General features: G+C 45.6%; 1 protein-coding gene across 1 annotated transcript in view; it reads left to right on the top strand.

Moving 5' to 3' along the window:
- ARHGEF17 (Rho guanine nucleotide exchange factor 17) overlaps positions 1-23,438 on the top strand; it is a 183,032-nt gene that overhangs the window by 113,770 nt on the left and 45,824 nt on the right. Inside the window, exons 2-5 of the mRNA XM_083609482.1 lie at positions 7,918-7,995; positions 15,891-16,073; positions 17,602-17,718; positions 18,448-18,540. Coding sequence (XP_083465608.1) covers positions 7,918-7,995; positions 15,891-16,073; positions 17,602-17,718; positions 18,448-18,540 — 471 coding nt within the window. The remainder of the gene's footprint in view (positions 1-7,917; positions 7,996-15,890; positions 16,074-17,601; positions 17,719-18,447; positions 18,541-23,438) is intronic.

The following is a 23,438-nucleotide window of genomic DNA, read 5'->3' on the forward strand; positions in this document are numbered from 1 at the left end:
CCCTATGTGGCGAAGTTACCTTATCAATATGTGACTCTCAATTCCAAAACGTCTCTTTCCAGAACCTATTTTGTTAGAATGATCGCAAGGGTCAACTGAACCTTCTGTTTATTCTATCCTAACCACATATGCTGCACACCGTCGTCGTTTTATTTTGTTTCTTTATTGTTTCTGTTGTTTGTATGTGGCGTTTTGAAAACACATCTTTTAATAATAATAATAATAATAATAATAATACTACAGTGGTACCTCGGGTTACATACGCTTCAGGTTACATACGCTTCAGGTTACAGACCCCACTAACCCAGAAATAGTGCTTCAGGTTAAGAACTTTGCTTCAGGATGAGAACAGAAATCGTTCTCTGGCGGCGCGGAGGCAGCAGGAGGCCCCATTAGCTAAAGTGGTGCTTCAGGTTAAGAACAGTTTCAGGTTAAGAACGGACCTCCAGAACGAATTAAGTACTTAACCCGAGGTACCACTGTAGTAATAATAATAATAATAATAATAATAATAATAATAATAATAATCTTCTTCCCAGGGAACTCTGGGAATTGTAGCTCTGTGATGGGTCTAGGGGTAGAGCACCCTTAACAAACTACAATTCCCAGGACTCGCCAAAGTGCAGATTATTGTTTCTGTGGATTTAAAGAACATGGAAGCGGAGAATGAGTTTAAGATTAGGGAAAGGAGAGCCAGAAATTGACAGACACGTCCGTCCTTCGTGTGCAGGCAGGATTCCTTACCGTAGAGGCGATTCTTACCGTTTTGGCTCATGTTTCCTCTGAACACCTCTAGAAATTAAACAATAGCATCTTTTCCCAGCTCCAGGTCAAGAAAAGCCTCATCCAGTTTATTTGTCCCCAATTAAACACAAAGGAGGAAGAGCGGGAGCAAAAAAACGGCGAACCAGTTCTCTGGCTGGTAGATGCTTCCTGATAGCATCTGAGAGAAAGGGAATTCCAGGCCTGTTTTGCACGCCTGATCCTCCCAGATCTCAGCGGATTTGCTGAGCGCTTCCTGTCTCTTTGCCGAAAGGGGAAGGACCAACCCCGCTCCTCTTGCAACAGATGTAATCCTGCACCGCATTGATTCTGTATTACTCACTAACTTAATTAAGAGCCAGCCATTCCTGATTTAATTGAAGGATAAACAGCTACGGCGTTCATTCCTGAGTCACACGGGAGGCTGGCAAAGGTATCCACAGTCAGGGCCGCTGAGAGCAGGATTGGGCCCTGGTGGGGGGGAGGGAATCAGGCTCCCCCCCACACAACAGCAAGGGTGGACTGGCTAGAAATCTTAACGTGGGGCGAAAATAAATGTGGGGTCTTGTTTTTATGCTGATAATAAGTACGATGATATCCATACCTGTTCAGAATATTAAGATCTTAATGACTAATATCGGCAACATAAGCACACACACAATGGATGCGGAACTGTTCATGCATTTACGTTAAACTTGTACATCTAACACAACGCAGTGTGTGTCACGCAACGAGTGTGCTGTATTCACGCGGCCGCCGCTTACGAAACCCTGCAAATGCGACAGGGAGAAGATGGGACTGCGCAGCCCGAGTGCAGAAGCGAATGTTCGTACATAATTGGGAATCCTTAGAAAGGCTTGGTTTTTGTTTTTTTTATAACATATTTATTAAGGTTTAGGAATTTATATAAAACAGAAAAAAAAGAACAATAAAAAAACAAAAACAAAAAAAATACATACAATCCGAACAAAACATATACAAAACAAGTATAATTTCCGTCCCTTATATTCATAAAACTTACCTTCCTGACCTTCTCATACCTCCCCTTTCTGTATTCCATTCTCTAATTAAGTCAATTCAGCAAATCCTTTCCCTAATTTCTATATAATTTTTAGCCTTTCTTTTCTTAATCACATAATCATTACAGCTTTTAACCCCTTAATTTCTGAATCAACATCGTTCTAGCCGTCAATAATTTTGCAATGTTTCTTAAGATAGTCCTTAAATTTCTTCCAATCTTCTTCCGCCGTCTCTTTTCCCTGGTCTCGAATTCTGCCGGTCATTTCTGCCAGTCCCATATAGTCTATCACTTTCATCTGCCTTTCCTCCACGGTGGGTAGATCTTGTGTCTTCCAATACTTTGCGATGAGTATTCTTGCTGCTGTTGTAGCATACATAAAAAATGTTCTGTCCTTCTTTGGCACCAATTGGCCGACCATGCCCAGGAGAAAGGCCTCTGGTTTCTTCAGGAAGGTATATTTAAATACCTTTTTTCATTTCATTATAAATCATTTCCCAGAAAGCCTTAATCCTTGGGCATGTCCACCAAAGGTGAAAGAATGTACCTTCAGACTCTTTACATTTCCAACACTTATTATCAGGCAAGTGGTAAATTTTTGCGAGCTTGACTGGAGTCATGTACCACCTATAAATCATTTTCATAATATTTTCTTTCAAGGCATTACATGCCGTAAATTTCATACCGGTGGTCCACAACCGTTCCCAGTCCTCAAACATAATGTTATGACCAATATCTTGTGCCCACTTGATCATAGCTGATTTAACTATTTCATCCTGTGTATTCCATTCTAGAAAGGCTTGGTTTGCGGCACAAGTTTGCAAGCTGTTATTCAGAGTTGTGCGTGCACAGAACATGAAGGACATAGTGTTATGAGTTTTGATGGAGGGCTTCGGCTGAATGCCTGGGCCCCCTTCTAATTCTTGGAATAGCCTAGCTAGCTTCCTGGCGAGGTGATCGATCGCCTGGGCGATGGGCCATTAAGGGGAACAAAGGGAGAGGCTCTGTGCGAGATGGCAAATGGGTATGTGGGTCCCCTCCCTCAACTCTCAGGTAGTTAGAAGGACAAAGGCGGAGTTGAACATTGACTTGGAACCAAACATTGCAAACCCGGAAGTAAGTTTGTGAACTTTTTTTGGAAGCTGAACATGCTCCATTTTGAGTGTTACGCTTCCGATTTGAGTGTTACACTGAGGTCTGTCTGTTTTTGCTATTTATTTTGCGTTTTTGTTTTTGCGGCTCTCTCTTTTTGTTTTTGTGACTGTGTGGAACCCAGTTCAGCTACTGATTGATTGATTGATTGTGTGACTGCAGTGCATTCTTTATTGCTTTCATTTTTATGGATAAATGGTCTCGTTAGATCAGGGGTCTCCAAGCTTTCCTTGCCTCGGGCCGGTGTCTCGAGCGATGATCGTTCAGCAGGCCGGAGGGCAGGGGAGCACGCGCTCATACGCACGCGCACATGCTATTTCTGGCGCACTTCCAGGTCGCAGGAGGCCCGTGCGCATGCCCACAAGTATTTCCGGTGCTCCTCCAACCCGGAAGTGGGTCCCCGCGCCACGCCGGTAAGAGCAGGCGGCAAGGGTTGCTGCGGGCCGGATAAACAAGTCCCTCGGGCCTTATCCGGCCCCCGGGCCGTAGGTTGGTGACCCCTGCGTTAGATAGTAAAATTCATGTTAAATTGCTGTTTTGGGGGTTGTTTTTAAAAGTCTGGAACGGATCAATCCGTTTTGCATTACTTTCTATGGGAAAGCGCGCCTTGGTTTTGGAACACCTTGGTTTTGGAACGGACTTCCAGAACGGATTAGGTTTGAGAACCAAACAAATCAATGAATTTGCAAATGTGCAGATTCTATAGGCAAGGGAAGCTAATGGAGCCTGAATCAATCCTGGGAATTATGCAAATGTGCACGTTTGCTTATTTTAAGTCGTCTGTTGTCTCCGTATGCCCAGGAAGGAAAGCAAAGAGTGAGGCCGCGTCATACCCAATTCTTTCCTTTTTTAAAAAACAAAAACTTAGTGGATACATCATTACGAGTGTCAATCCACTAATCAAGGCGCCCACGATCTGCATGCCGACAAAAGAATGCTGACTTGTTTTTTTAAAAAAAGAAAGGTTGCTTAGTAGGTAAGGTGTGCCCACGTGGCAACCGGGCAACACCTGAGAGCCCAGCTACGTATGATAGTTCGACATTGCACACACCTATTTGTGGGGTTGTGGTTTTTTCAGTGCAAATAGCAGCTCCAGGGAAGCCTGATGAAGATCAGGGCTGCAGCATTTGGGGGTGGGGGGAGAGAGGTAACCATTTCCTCTTAATAATAATAATAATAATAATAATAATAATAATAATAATTTTTATTTATACCCTGCCCTCCCCAGCCAAGGCCGGGCTCAGGGCAGCTAACAAGCAATAATAAAAATAAGTTGAATGAATACAACTTAAAAGCAAAATTAAAATACAACATTAAAATATTAAAATGTAGCCTCATCGCAGGAGGAGAAAGGAAAAGAAAAAAGAAAGAGGGGGAGGGAATCAAATTGGCTCCAAGCCAAAGGCCAGGTGGAACAACTCTGTCTTACAGGCCCTGCAGAAAGAAATCAGATCCTGCAGGGCCCTGGTCTCATGAGGCAGAGCGTTCCACCAGGCCCCGTGGGGCCAGTGTTGAAAAGGCCCTGGCTCTGGTTGAAGTTTATCTAACTTCCTTAGGGCCCGGGACCACTAGGGTGTTGCTATTTATGGACCTTGAGGCTCTCCGTGGGGCATACCGGGAGAGGCAGTCCCGTAGGTACGAGGGTCCTAGGCCGTGAAGGGCTTTAAAGGTCAAAACCAGCACCTTGAACCTGACCCTGTACTCCACCGGGAGCCAGTGCAGCTGGAAAAGCACTGGGTGAATATGCTCCCATGGCAGAGACCCCGTGAGGAGCCTCTCTGCAGCATTCTGCACCCGCTGGAGATTGCCACTCTTGCGGCAATCCCAGTTAAAGCTGGGAACTGCAGGATGGGAGCGTGCCCTAGTGCTCAAACCCTGCTTGCGGGTTTCACCAAAGAGGCATCTGGTTGGCGTGGGGTGGCATGCTGGATTAGATGGTCCATCGTCTTCACTTCCTCTCCAGGTCTTCTTAAGCTCCTCTCCATCTTCTCAAGCTGCTGTTGGCACAAAAGGGACGTTCCTCCTGGCGTCCATTCGGATCGGGACCGGAGCTCAACTGCGTGGGAGAGCTTTCCTCTTCCTATTACAAGTGAAACCTCTACTTACAACCATAATCTGTTCCGGAAGTCCGGTCGTAACTAGAAACGTACATAAGTAGAGGCACACTTTTCCGTAGAAAGTACAGTGGTACCTCAGGTTACATACGCTTCAGGTTACAGACTGCGCTAACCCAGAAATAGTACCTCGGGTTAAGAACTTTGCTTCAGGATGAGAACAGAAATCGTGCTCCGGCAGCGTGGCGGCAGCAGCAGGAGACCCCATTAGCTAAAGTGGTGCTTCAGGTTAAGAACAGTTTCAGGTTAAGAATGGACCTCCGGAACGAATTAAGTACTTAACCTGAGGTACCACTGTAATGGGAAAGCGAATTGATCCATTCTAGATGATGAAAAACACCCCCTAAAACAGCAATTTAATACGGATTTTACGGATCCATAAAATGAAGGCAATAACCTAGGTAAAGGTAAAGGGCCCCTAACCGTTAGGTCCAGTCATGGCCGATTCTGGGGTTGCAGCGCTCATCTCGCTTTATTGGCCGAGGGAGCCGGCGTACAGCTTCCGGGTCATGTGGCCAGCATGACGAAGCCGCTTCTGGTGAACCAGAGCAGCACACGGAAACGCTGTTTACCTTCCCACCGGAGTGGTACCTATTTATCTACTTGCACTTTGACGTGCTTTCGAACTGCCAGGTTGGCAGGAGCAGGGACCGAGCAATGGGAGCTCAGCTGTCACGGGGATTCGAACCGCCGACCTTCTGATCAGCAAGCTCTAGGCTAGGATGAGAACAGAAATCGTGCAACGGTGGCAGCGGGAGGCCCCATTAGCTAAAGTGGTTTCTTAGGTTAAAAACGGTTTCTGGTTAACAACGGACTTCCAGAACAAATTAAGTTCTTAACCTGAGGCACCACTGTATTATTATTATTATTATTATTATTATTATTATTATTATTATTATTATTTTCTCCCTGGCATGAGGCGGAATTAAAAAACGTCACCACCAACCCTTCCACCCGCTCTGGTGCAGCCCAGATTTCCCCCCAATACCCTCCTTCTGCTCAACATGTGGAAACCAGAAAGTTGCCTTGTACTGAGGGAAGGATGTGTTGGTCCATTTAGATTAGTATTGCCTTCACTGACTGGCAGCAGCTCTCCAGAATTTCCAACAAGGCGAGTTCTCCGGCTCATCTGGAGATGCTGTTGGGCGATTGAACCAGAGAATGTCTGCGCTCAAAGCAAGAATTTTACCCTTTTTATGTTATGGTGGGCATGGGAGGGGAACCGGGCTATGACAGCGCCAAGCGGAAATGTACAAACATGCCCCACTCCTGGCCCTTTTGTGTGTTGTGGGGAGAGGACGGCGGGACTGTGGGTCCCTGGGAACCGCGCTCGAGATCTGATCTGCTTTCTCTGAGATCTTAGATCTCGTCTGGCAACCTCTTGATTTCTGCAACGGATGGCAGCGGGTTTTTGTGATTTTGCAAAGAACTTATATTGGGTTGCTGCATAGCTTTTTTTGGAAAATTAAGAGGAAAGAGGAGAGGAACAGAAAGCACTTCTAGCTAGAAAGAGGGTGGTTTTGCAAAAGAATTATCTCGTACATTACCCTCCTGGAGCCACAATGTTGTTGTTGTTGTTTAGTCGTTTAGTCGTGTCTGACTGTTTGTGACCCCATGGACCAGAGCACGCCAGGTACTCCTGTCTTCCGCTGCCTCTCGCAATTTGGTCAAACTCATGCTGGTAGCTTCGAGAACACTGTCCAACCATCTCGTCCTCTGTCGTCCCCTTCTCCTTGTGCCCTCCATCTTTCCCAACATCAGGGTCTTTTCCAGGGAGTCTTCTCTTCTCAGGAGGTGGCAAAGTATTGGAGCCTCAGCTTCAGGATCTGTCCTTCCAGTGAGCACTCAGGGCTGATTTCCTTCAGAATGGATCGGTTTGATCTTCTTGCAGTCCATGGGACTCTCAAGAGTCTCCTCCAGCACCAGAATTCAAAAGCATCCATTCTTCAGCGATCAGCCTTCTTTATGGTCCAGCTCTCACTTCCATACATCACTACTGGGAAAACCAGAGCTTTAACTAGATGGACCTTTGTTGGCAAGATGATGGCTCTGCTTTTTAAGATGCTGTCTAGGTTTGTCATTGCTTTCCTCTCAAGAAGCAGGCGTCTTTTAATTTCGTGACCATCTGCAGTGATCATGGAGCCCAAGAAAGTAAAATCTTTAGCAGTGGTTCAGCAATAACACAGGTGCCCTGATCTGGGTCGGTCTTGGCCCTGAGTAATAAACAGCAACACATTTGCAAGAGGCTCTTAGCTTTCAAAAACTTCACAGTCCCAACTTTCATAGAATCGTAGAATTTTAGAGTTGGGAGGGATCCTAGGGTCATCTAGTCCAACCCCCTGAAATGCAGGAATCTCAGCTAAACCATGACAGATGGCTGTCCAACCTCTGCTTAGGAACCTCCAAGGAAGGAGGTTTGTTCACTGTTTTCACAAGGATACAGCAGTTCTTACTAACCTTTGAAAAGATGTTGCAGATCTGAACAGTCAGAGCAGCAGGGGTTTTTTTGGGTGGGTGGGAATTGAAGATATTGGTGCTCAATACAGCCTGTTCCGTTTGATTCTAGGCTGTGTTTGCACCCAGCATGAACCCTTCATGGTGGCTATTTGCCGAACTTTTTTTTTGTCCGGCTTTTCAGCCCAGAGAACGCTGTAAAAGCAACTCATAAGTGTCGGCGATAAGACACTTCCTGCCTTCGGTCTTATAATCTGACGAAGTCACAACACAAAAGAAAAAGACGTTGGGAGGGAGAAGGAAAAGGATAAACTAGGGCACTTGTTTCTTTATCCTCTTGTTTTTACCTCCAGAAAACTCTGTTGCAGGTTGTGGCGCCGTTTCTCAAACGCCTCTCTCTGCCTCTCTTTTTTGCAGGATATGCGGAAACACGTGATTATGACACTCCTGGATACGGAACAGTCGTACGTGGAGTCGCTGCGGACCCTGATGCAGGTAACTGACCCACGTCAGTCAAATATGCCCGTGCTGTTTTTCTTCTCTAAAGTGGTATCATATTGCTTTAAATGCGTGGCCTGAATGTGGCCGATGTTCAACATCCTTTGAGTTTTAGGAGGGTAGCATCTAAAATAAAAAATCCCCCATGCCCATAATTTGCACACTATAACTTGCACACGGCATTCTCACTACCGTCTTGTGACTGGCAATCACAGTACAGTGGTCCCTTGGTTCTCAAACGTAATCGATTCCGGAAGTCCGTTCCGAAACCAAAGCGTTCCAAAACCAAGGTGCGCTTTCCCATAGAAAGTACAGTGGTACCTCTGGATGTGAACAGGATCTGTTCCAGAGCCCTGTTCACATCCTGAAGCGAACGCAACCCGCGTCTGTGCGGGTCGCGATTCGCCGCTTTCGCGCATGCGCGTGACATCATTTTGAGCATCTGCGCATGCGTGAGTGGCAAAACCCAGAAGTAACGCGTTCCGTTACTTCCGGGTCACCGTGGAACGCAACCCGAAAACACTGAACCCGAAGCTACTTCAACCCGAGGTATGACTGTAATGCAAAACGGATTAACTTGTTCCAGAGTTTTAAAAACAACCCCTAAAACAGCAAGTTAACATGAATTTTACTATCCAATGAGATCATTGATCCATAAAATGAAAGCAATAAAGAATGTACAGTGGTACCTTGGGTTACAGACACTTCAGGTTGCAGACGCTTCAGGTTACAGACTCTGCTAAAACAGAAATAGTACCTCGGGTTAAGAACTTTGCTTCAGGATGAGAACAGAAATTGGGCGGCTGCGGTGCGGCGGCAGCGGGAGGCCCCATTAGCTAAAGTGGTGCTTCAGGTTAAGAACAGTTTCAGGTTAAGAATGGACCTCCGGAACGAATTAAGTGCATAACCAGAGGTACCACTGTACTGCAGTCACACAATCAATCAATCAATCAATCAGTAGTTGAACTGGTTTCCACAGTCACAAAAACAAAAAGAGAGAGCCGCAAAAACAGAAACGCAAAATAAATAGCAAAAACAGACAGACCTCATCGTAACACTCAAAACAGAGCACGTTCGGCTTCCTAAAAAAGTTTCCAAACCAGAAAACTTACTTCCAGGTTTGCAATGTTTGGGTTCCAAGTTGTTTGAGAACCAAGGTGTTTGAGAACCAAGATACCACTGTACCAAGTTCCCTTGTTAAACTTTTGCATTTCTTATCCCACCTGCATTTTCCCCTGCGTTTGCTGTTTGGTTGCAGAACGGCAGTGTGGTGTAGTGGGTGGACTAGGTCCCGGGAGACTCGGGTTCGAATTCCCACTCAGCCACAAAGCTCCCTGGGTGGATGATCTTGGGCCTGTCACGGTCTCCTCTCAGCTCGATCTACCTCGCAGGGGTCTTGTGAGAGGAGGAGAACCAGGTACGCCACCTTAGGGAGTAATGAAACAACCGTGATAACAGACCTCTTTTGGAAGTTATGGTGAGCTGGGAATGAGCGCCGCTCTAGTGCCTGCTGGCAGATGGCTCCACTTTGCTCATAGACCCTAAGGGGACCCCAGGGGTCATCTAGTCCAACCCCCTGCAGTGCAGGAGCACAAGTGAAGACAACAAGCCAAGAAGCTTGGCTTAGCGTGGCCTGCAAGCCAGGGTGCATTTGATTTAAATCAAATTGATTTAAATCACAATTTAAATCACTAGTCAGTAAGACTTGATGATGATGATGACAACGACAACAACAACGATGATGATGATGATGATGATGATAATAATAATAATAATATTAATAATAATATTATAAAGTCCGATGAGGGAAGGTTGTAGGAACTGGGTGTGGCTGGCCTGATTCTGCAATGATGTTCTTACTTTTAGAAGACATATGAAGGCAGCCCTGTTTGGGGAAGTTTTTAATCATTGATATTAGTAATAGTAGTAATAGTAGTAGTAATAATAATAATAATAATAATAATAATAATAATAATAATAATAATTTATTATTTATACCCCGCCCATCTGGCTGGGCTTCCCCAGCCACTCTGGGCGGCTTCCAAAAAAATATTAAAATACAGTACTGCATCAAACATTAAAAGCTTCCCTAAACAGAGCTGCCTTCAGATGTCTTCTAAAAGTAAGAACATCCTTGCAGAGTCAGGCCAAACACACCCAGTTCCTACAACCTTCCCTACATCGGACTTTATAATATAAAAAGTCAAAGTAGCAATACAGACAGGGGTGCCCGGTCTATCCACAAAAAGGTCTGGTGGAGATTTCTGAGCACTTTTGGCTGAGCAATGCCCAGGAGTTTCTCTGTAACCAAGAAGCGCACCCTTCTCTCCCTCTGCGACTCCCGGCTTGGCTGCAGTGCTTTAGCAGGGCTGCCGGAAACAAGACCTGTGCATTCCTAATTCGGCAGAGCGACCCACGCCGGGCACTGGGAAGCTTTTGTCAGCCGAAACCCAGCCTGCGCTCGTATCCGTGGCAACTGCATCCCGTTGCCACGGGATCCAGGGCTCGAGAGCAGAGCACCAGGGATGACGGCGCTCGGGATCAAATTGTCAGGGAACTTGCATTCAGGTTTATTCCCCCTTTGAAGTGTGTGTGTGTGTTTGTGTGAGTGTGCAAATGCTGTCTGAGCGGACGACCTGCCTCCCCATGAATCATTTGCAGGTGTGACTTTGCTGTGAGGCGCCAATATGAGTCTTCCTTGTGCCTGCAGCAGTTTTGATTCCACGGGAATCTATTTCTGCCTTTTCCATTGTCCAAATGGGGAGCCCTTAGCTGTTTCCCCTCCCTTTTGGTCCGCGTACAATAAATCCTTCCCACGCACCACAACTCTCAAGTGTGAAAATTGGAGGGTTATTTTCGTACCCTTCGCCCTCTGCTTCGAGTCTCTAATTCACGGAAAACAGACTTGTCAGCCGCAGCTCTTTGCCATTTCCGAATGCCAGGCTCTCTCGACCTCCTTTGTGCAATAAGACTTTTTATTTAATGCTCTGAGTCCTTTTCATCTGTAAACCATAATAATAATAATAATATAATTTATTATTTATACCCCGCCCATCCAGCTGGGTTTCCCCAGCCACTCTGGGCAGCTTCCAACAGAATATTTTAAAAAGATAAAACATCAAACATTAAAAGCTTCCCTAAACAGGGCTGCCTTCAGGTGTCTTCTAAACGTCAAATAGTTGTTTATTTCCTTGACATCTGATGGGAGGGCGTTCCACAGGGCGGGTGCCACTACCAAGAAGGTCCTCTGCCTGGTTCCCTGTAACTTCGCTTCTTGCAGCGAGGGAACTGCCAGAAGGCCCTCAGCGCTGGACCTCAGTGTCCAGGAAGAACGATGGGGATGGAGACGCTCCTTCAAGTATACTGGGCCAAGGCTGTTTAGGGCTCTCAAGGTCAGCACCAATACTTTGAATTGTGCTTGGAAACGTACTGGGAGCCAATGTAGGTCTTTCAGGACCGGTGTTATGTGGTCTTGGCGGCCACTTCCAGTCACCAGTCTAGCTGCCGTGTTGCCCTCCTTTGTACTCCACCAAGGAAGTGTTGTGGCTCAGAGGTAGAGCATCTGCCTTCCACAAAGAGTGTCCCAGGTTCAGTCCCCAGCATCTCCAGATAAGGGAGGGAGGGTCTCCCTTGCCAAAACCCTGGAGAGCGACTGCCAGTAGACAAAACTGAGTCAAATGTCCCCATGTTCTGACTCAGAATAAGGCAGCTTCCTGTAGGATAAGATCAAGCCCATCAGTGGCATAGCGTGGGGGGTGCAGGGGGGGCCGGCTGCACCGGGCGCAACATCTGGGGGTTAGGGTTAGGGGGCGCAAATCCATGGGTTAGGGGGCGCAAATCCACGGGTTAGGGGGCGCAAATTACTTGCCTTGCCCCGGGTGCTGACAACCCACGCTATGCCACTGAAGCCCATGGGTAGGCAAACTAATGCCCGGGGGCCGGATCTTCTAAATCCGGCCTGTGGACAGTCCGGGAATCTGCGTGTTTTTTCCTGAGTAGAATGTGTCCTTTTATTTAAAACACATCTTTGGGTTATTTGTGGGCCTGCCTGGTCTTTTTACCTGAGTAGAATGTGTCCTTTTATTAAAAATGCATCTCTGGGTTATTTGTGGGGCATAGGAATTTGTGTTTTTTTTTCCAAAATATAGTCTGGTCCCCCCACAAGGTCTGAGAGACAGTGGACTGGCCCCCTGCTGAAAAAGCTTGCTGACCCCTGGTCAAGCCAGTGTCTCACCTGGTCCACCAAGCCCCACATGCCTCCAGCATGCTCAGTCTGGAGGGACATTGGGCTTGTTGAAGCAGTTGGAAGAACAAGCTGTATCAGCACCTCGGCAACGCAGCTTGTTTCTCCCTCTGCAGCGGTATGAGGGCGGACCGCGATGGCGGTTCCACTCAGCGGTATATCGCCGGCGAAACCGCCACTGCTCTGGAGTCCCTCTGTCTCCAGCTTTTTTCCCCCTCACCGTGCTGGGCGCTGGGAGCAGAGGGGCTCAGAAAATGGCAGTCTCGCCAGCGATATACCACTGAGCGAAGCCATCATGGCGGTCTGCCCCTTGCACTGGTCCTGGGCAATAAAGTGGATGCTCGGGTTGCGAACATGATCCGTGCGGGATGCACGTTCACAACCCGCAGTGTCCACAACCTGCAGCGGCGCGTCTGCGCGCACGCAGGTCATGATTCGGCGCTTCTGCGCGTGCGCAACGAGCGATTTAGCGCTTATGTGCATGTGCGACTGCCGAAACCCGGAAGTAACCCGTTCTGGTACTTCCGGGTTTTGGTGGTGGCACTGTGGGTTAAACCACAGAGCCTAGGACTTGCCGATCAGAAGGTCGGCGGTTCGAATCCCTGCGACAGGGTGAGCTCCCGTTGCTTGGTCCCAGCTCCTGCCAACCTAGCAGTTCAAAAGCACGTCAAAGTGCAAGTAGATAAATAGGTACCGCTCCGGTGGGAAGGTAAACAGCATTTCCGTGCGCTGCTCTGGTTCGCCAGAAGCGGCTTAGTCATGCTGGCCACATGACCCGGAAGCTGTATGCCGGCTCCCTCGGCCAATAAAGCGAGACGAGCGCCGCAACCCCAGAGTCGGCCATGACTGGACCTAATGGTCAGGGGTCCCTTTACCTTTAACCCAAAAAAATGCAACCTGAAGCGTCTGTAACCCAAGGTATGACTGTATATGGATATATCTAGGCCAGGCCTAGCAGGGACAGGGAATAAGGTCCTGGTTTTTACTCTTTGGAAGTCTGATTCCCACTGTCAATAGCCTGGATCGGCGGCATTTGCTCAAAGTTGCGCTTATGCAGAATTCTGCGTTGTCGTCATCGGAAAGCCTCGGGACGGGGCGTGCCAACCTTTGTGGTGCCAGGCTTTTATTTAAGCAGGGGACAAGGGGGCTTTAATTGGATGGCACAAAGGCAAACCCATCGACTCGCCGAAGAGGAGAGCTAGAGAGAGCAGCTGCATTGTGGGCTTGAAGGACAGGGGAAGATAATTACAGCTCAGGAGCCTTTAATACAGCACAGTGAAATTCCTGGAAATGCTCCTGACTCATTCAGAGATGACATCTTTGAAGAGGGGAGACAAGGGCAGCAAAAGGAGCAATCCAGTTTTGATTAGCTTTTTAAATACCGACGAGATGCGGAACGTTTCCTCCACCTTTGGAAAGTTATATAGCTGCAGTGGAAGCAGCCCAGATTTTGGTCTCTTTCGAACGTAACACTAAACTGTGGATTAGCATAACGTACACCTGGTGTCCCTCGCCCCTTTCATTTCTATTTTTGATCACTTATTATTATGATTTGTTAATTGTCTATACCTTGTTTCATCAGTGTGTCATTACGTGCTAACCCTAAAATGTGGTTTAGGCTTAACTACGGTTTAGGGAAACAAGCCAATACAGTGGTACCTCAGGTTACATACGCTTCAGGTTACAGACTCCGCTAACCCAGAAATAGTGCTTCAGGTTCAGAACTTTGCTTCAGGATAAGAACAGAAATCGGGCTCCGGCGGCACGGCAGCAGCAGGAGGCCCCATTAGCTAAAGTGGTGCTTCAGGTTAAGAACAGTTTCAGGTTAAGAACAGACCTCCGGAACAAATTAAGTACTTAACCTGAGGTACCACTGTAACATAAACCATGGTTTGAAGCTGGCCTAACTTTAGTTGTAGGTTGTAACTTCAGCTTTTAGCCTGCTCTGTGCTTCGATGGTCTATAATTCAAAGATTTGGGCTTTAACCATAATTGTCTTACTTGCTTAATTGTTCTAGTTACAGGTAGGTAGCCGTGTTGGTCTGCCATAGTCCAAACAAACAAACAAACAAACAAACAATTCCTTCCAATAGCACCTTAGAGACTAACTAAGTTTTTTATTGGTATGAGCTTTCATGTGCATGCACGAAGAAGTATCTGAAGAAGTGTGCATGTACACGAAAGCTCATACCAGTAACAAACTTAGTTGGTCTCTAAGGTGCTACTGGAAGGAATTTTTTGTTTGCATTCTGGATTAGTTGTAGCTCACCTTCAAAGGTAGCCCCACATAGAACGCATTGCAGTAGTCCAAGCGAGAGAGAACCAGAGCATGCACCACTCTGGCGAGGCAGTCTGCAGGCAGGGAGGGTCTCAGCCTGCGTACCAGATGGAGCTGATAAACAGCTGCCCTGGACACAGAATTGACCTGCGCCTCCGTGGACAGTTGTGAGTCCAAAATGACTCCCAGGCTGCGCACCTGGTCCTTCAGGGGCACAGTTACCCCATTCAGGACCAGGGAGTCCTCCACACCCACACACTTCCTGTCCCCGAAAAACAGTCCTTCTGTCTTGTCAGGATTCAACCTCAATCTGTATTAGGCTCCCCTCCACCCTTGTAGCGAAGGACTCAGAAAGCTTTGCATCTGGCAGAACAAAGAGTGCGAATTCCTGCTTGGGCAACTTCTGGCTGAGAGAGAATAGGGATGCAAGGACTGTCAGTCCTGGCAACTGTGTTATAGGGGCCGGTCCTATCCGGAGGACTCTCTGCTGGTAGCCTGTATTTTTGAGTAAAAAGTTAACTCTACTGCTCGCCTCTTCAGTGCTGACACCAGCTCAGTGGCAGAGCATCGCCTTTGCTTCCAAGAGGTCCCAGGCAAAATAGAGCATCTCTGGGGAAAAGTAGGTGATGGGAAGGAGCCTTTTCTGCCTTGGACTCCAGAGAGCTGCTTCCCCAACCTGGTGCCCTCCATATGTTTTGGGGAGCAGCTCCCATCAACCATGCTAGGCTGGGTCAGATGGGTGTTGTAGTCCAAAAAATCTGGATGTCACCCACCTGAGGAAGGTGTGTGTGTGTGTGTGTGTGTGTGTGTGTGTGTGTGTGTGTGTACCAGCGTATTCTGTGTCACAAACCAGCACCTGGCGCTGGCTTAACAATAGGAATTATGTGCATTAATGTGTATTTTAATGAACTGAACAGAGTGAAAGGTTACGAATCATGGGGGTGCAGAGATTGTGTGAATGAACTTGGCGCTCGGCTTATATTTTTAGTTGCTGTTTTGATAATGTTTTTAATATTGTTTTATAGATTCTAAACACCGCGTTGATTTGTTAATCGCACGACTTGCCAATAATTGTGAGGTTTAGCTTAGTTTCTCGTTGCTGTTAAGTTTTTTTAATAGATTGCAACTGTTTTATTGAAAATTTGTTAATTTTTTCATACGACGTATGCTGCATTCACAATGTGCTATTATGTTTTATTACGGTATGGTTGTTTACCAGTTGTAAGCCGCTTTGATATTCATTTGAATGAAAAGCAGCGTAAAAATACAATCAATCAATCAATCAGTTGGTATTGAATTGAATGGGTCTTGGTATCGGCCATCTTCCTGTCTCCTAAATGTCTGCTCTTCCGTCTCTCTTTCCCTTTCCAGGGTTACATGAAGCCCTTGAAGCTGCCGGAAAACGCCATCCTCTGCGATCCCGCCCTGGTGGATGAGATCTTTGATCAGATCCCCGAGCTGCTGGATCACCACGAGGAATTCCTGGAGCAGATCAGCGAGTGTGTGCAGAGCTGGAGCGAGAAGCAGAAAGTCGGGGACATCCTGGTGAAGTCTGTGAGTTCAGCTTTTCCGACAACACGCACACACACAACCTCTGGCACACACAACCTCTGATCAAGGAGCTGGTATTCGAGATGGAAATCTGGCTTTCCTGGGTTACTTAGCCCAAAGGATGCAGGGTTTTCTGGCATATTTTATTAATTATTAATTATTATTAATTTTCTTTTTTATTTTAACTTCCGGTTCTTCTCTTTTATATATATAATAATTTTTATTAATTTTAACATATGAATTATAATACATACCACTTATACAATCTTTTTTTTTTTGACTCGCATCACCTCTGATGATCCCCCGTTTTAACCACTTCTTATGCATTTCTTAAATTCATATTGCCTTTAATTATCTTAACTAATCATCCTCCCCTTTATCCATTTTTGCAATAGTTCCAGTAATTCACCTCACAAAACGTCTTGCAAACCTACAAACGTAGTTTGAACATCACTATTACTTTTCAAATAATCTGTAAATTTACACCAGTCTTCTGTGAATTTCTGGTCCCTCAGATTTTGAATCCTTCCTGTTAGTTTGTCTAATTCTGCATAGTCCATTAATTTCATCCTCCATTCTTCTTTCGTCAGTAATTCTTCTTGCTTCCATTTTTGTGCCAATAATATTCTTGCTGCCGTTATTGCATATAAAAACAGCTTACATTCCTTTCTATTTATATCACTCCCCACAAAGCCCAGTAAAAATGCTTCTGGTTTCTTCATGAATGTATATTTCAACATTTTTTTCATCTCATTATATATCATTTCCCAGAAGCTTTTCACTTTTTTACATTTCAACTTCCGGTTCCTCTCATTGTACTATTTTACATTTTGTTCATCTGTCCACAGTTCATTATTGCTTTTTAACTTTCCCGTTTCTTATCCAGAATACTCTTTTCATATACTGTCTCTGTCTTTCAAGATTCATTCTAAGTCTGCCAGGCGTTTACCGTTATCACAATAGTTTTTAAGATAATCTTTAAACGTTATCCAATCTTTCATTTACTTTCTGTACTGAATTTCCTCTTAAATCTTCCTTGCAAGTTGTAAACATTCTATCGTTTTTGCTTGCCAGTCAGTTTCTGCGGGGATGTTGTCACTTTTCCAGTTCTTTGCTATCAAAATCCTAGCCGCTGTAGTCGCGTACATAAAAAGTGGTCAAAATTTTTTCTTAATTTCCACGGACATAATTCCTAATAGGAAGGCCTCAGCGTTTATTTTTGTGAATGAGAGTTTGAATACCTTTTTAAGTTCATTGTATATGGTGTCCCAAAGTTCTCTTATTATCTTACAATCTCACCACATGTGCATAAAAGTACCTACCCCATTTTTACACCTCCAGCTGACCTCTGAACTATTCTTATACATCTTGGCCAATCAGCAATGCTAATTCATGTTTGCTTGTTTGAAAAGTGATAATCCCCAGGGGCTGAAATTCTCCACTTCTGTGTTTTCCCACCTCCCCACTTTCTACGACTTCAGAGGGAAATGTCTGCTTGTCTCATGAAGCCTTTGTCTCGCTCCTTCCCCAGTTTTCCAAAGACATCCTGGTGAACATTTATTCTGCCTACATTGATAACTTCCTCAACGCCAAAGATGCTGTGAGGATCGCCAAGGAAGCCAGGCCAGCGTTTATGAAGTTCCTGGAGGTAGGACAGAAATCTTTTTTATATATATAACATGTTATGGGGTTTCCCAAAAATAACAAAATGAAAAAAAACGGGGGGGGGGGATCACAGCCAAATTAAACCATAATTTTTTGTCAACTTCCCTCTACTCCCCCTCTTGGTTCCATTATAATATACTTGTTTATGCACGTCCATAAAATCTTATACTGTCATACCTCGTGTTGCGTTTGCTTCATGATACGTTTTTTCAGGTTGCGTCCCGCGGCGACCCGGAAGTATCGGAAAGGGTTACTTCCGGGTTTCGCCGCATGTGCAGACACGCAAAATGACGTCGCACGCATGCGCAGAAGCGGCGAATCGAGACCCACGGTTTGCGTTCTGCTCATGTTGTGAACGGGACTCCGGAACGGATCCCGTTCGCAACCAGTGGTACCACTGTATACTTAATCCAATTTTAAAACCTTCTTCATCCTATTACAAGTGACTTTTAAAAGTTATACTAATGTAAAAATCTATACACAAAGCTTTCAAAAATATGCCTTAAACAGTTGACCTAAAGTTGATGAATAAATGAGCAAATTAAGTTAATTTGGATATGCAGAAAATATTTAAAAATAAATTCAAGGAACCGCAGAAAGAGAGAGGGGGAAGGAAGTCAAGTTTTGAAATGTTAAAATGTAAAATTATTGAAATGTATAAACCTGAAAAGTATTTTTTTAAAAGCAAAACCTGATCTTCATGTTCTTTCAGCAAAGCATGAGGGAAAACAAAGAAAAGCAGGCCCTTTCAGACCTCATGATTAAGCCGGTTCAGCGGATTCCACGCTATGAGCTTCTGGTCAAGGTGAGTCCAAGAAGCCTGGTTATTAATTGCTGTTCATGAATTGTTGTTATTAATTGTTGAACTGCTCCGAGGCCTGCCGGCATAGGGTGGCGTATAAATTCAAATAAACGCCATCTCCAACTTCTCAAAAGATTCGATCAACGGTGTCTCTGAAAATTTGACACATCACTTGGGAAGACAGGTGAACTAATGCCAGTGTACTGGAAGAAGCAAAGAACACCAGTGGTGAAGCAATGATTCTTCAACATCAGTTTCATTGGACTGGTCATGTTGTTCCGATGTAACTACTCTATTCCGAACTTAAAAATGGAAAGCGTAATGCTGGTGGTTAACCAAAGAGGTTTAAAGACTCTTTCAAGGCAAATCTAAAAAAATGTAGTATAAACACCGACAACTGGGAAACACTGGCCTGCGAGCGCTCCAGTTGGAGAACAGCCTTTACCAAAGGTGTCATGGGCTTTGAAGACACTCGAACTCAGGACAAAAGGGAGAGACGTGCTAAGAGGAAGGCACGCTTGGCAAATCCACACCGTGATCAACTCCCACCCGGGAACCAATGTCCCCACTGTGGAAGGACGTGTGGTTCAGAATTGGCCTCCACAGTCACTTACAGACTCACTGTTAAGACCGTGTTCATGGAAGACAATCTTACTCAGCTACGAGTGATTGCCAAAGAAGAAAGAAGAAATTCAAATCATTATTGTTACTGTTGTTTGTTTGTTTGTTGTTGTTGTTTAGTCGTATCCGACTCCTCGTGACCCCATGGACCAGAGCACGCCAGGCACTCCTGTCTTCCACTGCCTCCCGCGGTTTGGTCAAACTCATGCTGGTAGCTTCGAGAACACTGTCCAACCATCTCGTCCTCTGTCGTCCCCTTCTCCTTGTGCCCTCCATCTTTTCCAACATCAGGGTCTTTTCCAGGGAGTCTTCTCTTCTCATGAGGTGGCCAAAGTATTGGAGCCTCAGCTTCAGGATCTGTCCTTCCAGTGAGCACTCAGGGCTGATTTCCTTCAGAATGGATAGGTTTGATCTTCTTGCAGTCCATGGGACTCTCAAGAGTCTCCTCCAGCACCACAGTTCAAAAGCATCAATTCTTCGGCGATCAGCCTTCTTTATGGTCCAGCTCTCACTTCCATACATCACTACTAGGAAAACCATAGCTTTAACTATACGGACCTTTATTGGCAAGGTGATGTCTCTGCATTATTATTATTATTATTATTATTATTATTATTATTATTATTAAAAACTGATGGCAGTATTCAGCTTCTGATATAGAGGAACAGAGAACAGTGCAATAGATATTTAGCAACCCGAAGAGCTAAAAACTTGACATTTGTTTTGTTTTCTTGCTGGAAGCTGTGCTTCTCAGGGTGAAAAACGTTTCCGCCCATTCAAGAGACTTGTGGAACAATCTGTGTTGCAGCTACACTGAGTCACCATCCTTGTTATTTTAGAATTCTGCTTCTCGACTCTCCTTGAATGGAGTCGCTTCAGCGAATGCCCAGCAAATATTTACTGCAAAGAGGAAATAGGATGCTTGTATCTTTCCAGTTTTGTTTTGGGTTTTTTTAATTTTTAAAAACGGGATAATTCTCAAGGACCTTTTCGGCAAACCCAGTTGGGATGAATGGAAGAGAACTGATGTGTTCTTGCAGGGACACCGGATTTCAATGAAACTTGGCACCTAGTTACGAACTTCTATTTGCCCTGAGAAGTTGTCCAATTTAGCCCAGCTGTTCTGCTGCCTGGATCCCGGATGGTGGGCTGAGATGACAGCTTGCTTTTCGGCAAGCTGCATTCCTTGAATACTTCGCATGCCTATGAGTCAGAGCCGCAGGCTTGGATCTGATTCCAGGAAAAGAGACAGTTACTCATTCAGGAGCTCTGAGCCCACCAGAGAGAAGAGAAACGAGATCCTTCGTGGTCCGTGTCCTCACAAACCAAAGTACTGCAGCAAACCATTTTATTTGTTTGTTCGCGGTGTTTATCACCCTATTTGGAGGTCACGGTGGCACACACGGGTCTCTTCCTTCCCATTTTATCTGCACAACAATATTGTGCAGATAAATATTGTGACTGGTCCATGGTCACCCAAGTGAGTCCCTTACATGAAGTGAGAATTTGATTTTTTTTTTAAAAAAAATTATTTTTAAATTTTTGCTTTTACAACAAACAATTTTTTTAAAAAACAAACAAACCCATCCAAAATACATACATAGTTTGAATTTCCTCCCCGCTCCCTTCATGGTTTCTTCAGAAATCACTTTCGCTACTGAATCTCCCCTTGTCGTTCCTTATAATTATTTTTCTCTACATTCCCAATAGCTTAATAGTCATAACTGCCTGGGTTAAATTAGTCCTGCTAATGCGGTTAATTGTTTACCAAATAATAATAATAATAATAATTCAAATACTCCCCATATTTTCCCCATTCTTCTTTTAAGAATTCTTTCCTCTTGCTTCCTTATTCTTTCAGTAAGTTTTGCCATTTCTGCATGGTCCGTTAATTTCGCCTGCCATTCCTCCTCGGTAGGGACTGCATCTTCTCCCCATCTCTGCGCTTACGTCGTTCCGGCAGCGCAAAGTCAGGATTCGAACCCTGGTCTCCCGGGGCCTAGTCTGACACTCTGACAACTAACTCCACACTGGGTTTCTCTCTAGTCATGCCTGATCAGCAGCCTGGCTTTCTAAAGTCCGGCCGCAAGATTTCCAAAGCCCATTGGGAAAGGAAGAGCAACACGGGAAGTGGCCTTGCGCTGTGTCAGACCCTTGGTCCAGCTAGTATTGTCTGCACTGAGTGGCAGCAGCCGTCTGAGATCTGAGGCACGTGAGTCTCTTCCCAGCCCTATGTGCCAATGCTGGGGTCTTCCATGTGCAAAGCAGACGCTTTAACCACTGAGCTGCAGGCCCTTCCCTACCGTTCCCATATTGTTATTCTGCTGCTCAGCTAACTTTCTTGACCAAGGAAGACTTGCAGAAATCCTGAAGGGCTTACAGTGTAGATTTCACCCTGAGAGTCCCTGCAAAGTCCATGGAACTTGTTGCTCCTAGCATGGCATGCTTAGAACTGCAACCTTAAGGACTATAAACTTGCTAGGTTATTTTTAACAAAAACCCAAATGACAAAGTGACTGTCTCGGCTGCCGAGACCATGCAACACCGGTCCTGAAAGAGCTACATTGGCTCCCAGTACGTTTCCGAGCACAATTCAAAGTGTTGGTGCTGACCTTGAAAGCCCTAAACGGTCTCGGCCCAGTAGACCTGAAGGAGCGTCTCCACCCCCATCATTCAGCCCGGACACTGAGGTCCAGCTCTGAGGGCCTTCTGGCGGTTCCCTCCCTGCGAGAAGTGAGGTTGCAGGGAACCAGGCAGTGGGCCTTCTTGGTGGTGGCGCCCGCCCTGTGGAAACGCCCCCCCCCCAAATCAGATGTCAAGGAAATAAAAAACTATCTGACGCTTAGAAGACATCTGAAGGCAGCCCTGCTTAGGGAAGTTTTTAATGTCTGGTGTTTTAATGTATTTTTAATCTTTTGTTGGAAGCTGCCCAGAGTGGCTGGGGATACCCAGCCAGATGGGGTAGAAATAATAAATTGTTGTTGTTGTTGTTGTTGTTGTTTGTTGTTGTTGTTGTTATTATTATTATTAACAAGCCAGGATTCATCCTTGATATGTAGAAGGATGTGAGGATCCAGAATTGGCCTCCACAGTCACTTACGGACTCATTGTTAAAACCGTGTTTATGGAAGACAATCTTACTCGGCTACGAATGATCGCCAAAGAATAAGAAGTAGAGAGCCAGGCCAAGACAGATGAGAGTGGGTTTTATTTATTTCTTTGTTTTGAAAGAAAGCAACCTGTTCTTCCGTGCCATTTGGAGAGAGCGTGTGGGAGATCGCTTTGGTAGGATTGACGTCTTTTCGGAAAACGCCAAGCCTTTAAGCCAGCAGAAAGCTTCTCTCCGTCTGGATAGAATGAGGAAACTGCCAATTCCTTTCACACACACACGCACACACAAACACACACAACTTTTAGGCGTTTATGAAACCGTCTCCATTAGGGTTGCCATCTCCCCCCCCCCTTTCTGGCTCTGCTCCTGTGCCATTAACCAGCATCTGTTGTTGTTGTTGTTGTTGTTTAGTCGTTTAGTCATGCCCGACTCTTTGTGACCCCCTGGACCAGAGCACACCAGGCACTCCTGTCTTCCACTGCCTCCCGCAGTTTGGTCAAACTCATGCTGGTAGCTTCGAGAACACTGTTCAACCATCTCGTCCTCTGTCGTCCCCTTCTCCTTGTGCCCTCCATCTTTCCCAACATCAGGGTCTTTTCCAGGGAGTCTTCTCTTCTCAGGAGGTGGCAAAGTATTGGAGCCTCAGATTCAGGATCTGTCCTTCCAGTGAGCACTCAGGGCTGATTTCCTTCAGAATGGATAGCTTTGATCTTCTTGCAGTCCATGGGACTCTCAAGAGTCTCCTCTAGCACCAGAATTCAAAAGCATCCATTCTTCGGCGATCAGCCTTCTTTATGCTCCAGCTCTCACTTCCATACATCACTACTGGGAAAACCATAGCTTTGACTATATGGACCTTTGTTTGCAAGGTGATGTCTCTGCTTTTTAAGATGCTGTCTAGGTTTGTCATTGCTTTTCTCCCAAGAGGCAGGTGTCTTTTAATTTCGTGACTGCTGTCACCATCTGCAGTGATCATGGAACCCAGGAAAGTAAAATATCTCACTTCCTCAGGGCTGATTTCCTTCAGAATGAATACATTTGATCTTCTTGCAGTCCATGGGACTCTCAAGAGTCTCCTCCAGCACCATAATTCAAAAGCATCCATTCTTCAACCAACATCTAGACAAGTGTAAAAATACATCAGGTGCGAACCCGCCTTTGCCAGGAG

The sequence above is a fragment of the Podarcis filfolensis genome (genome assembly GCF_964270895.1).
Source record: "Podarcis filfolensis genome assembly, chromosome: 4".
NCBI lineage: Eukaryota > Metazoa > Chordata > Lepidosauria > Squamata > Lacertidae > Podarcis > Podarcis filfolensis.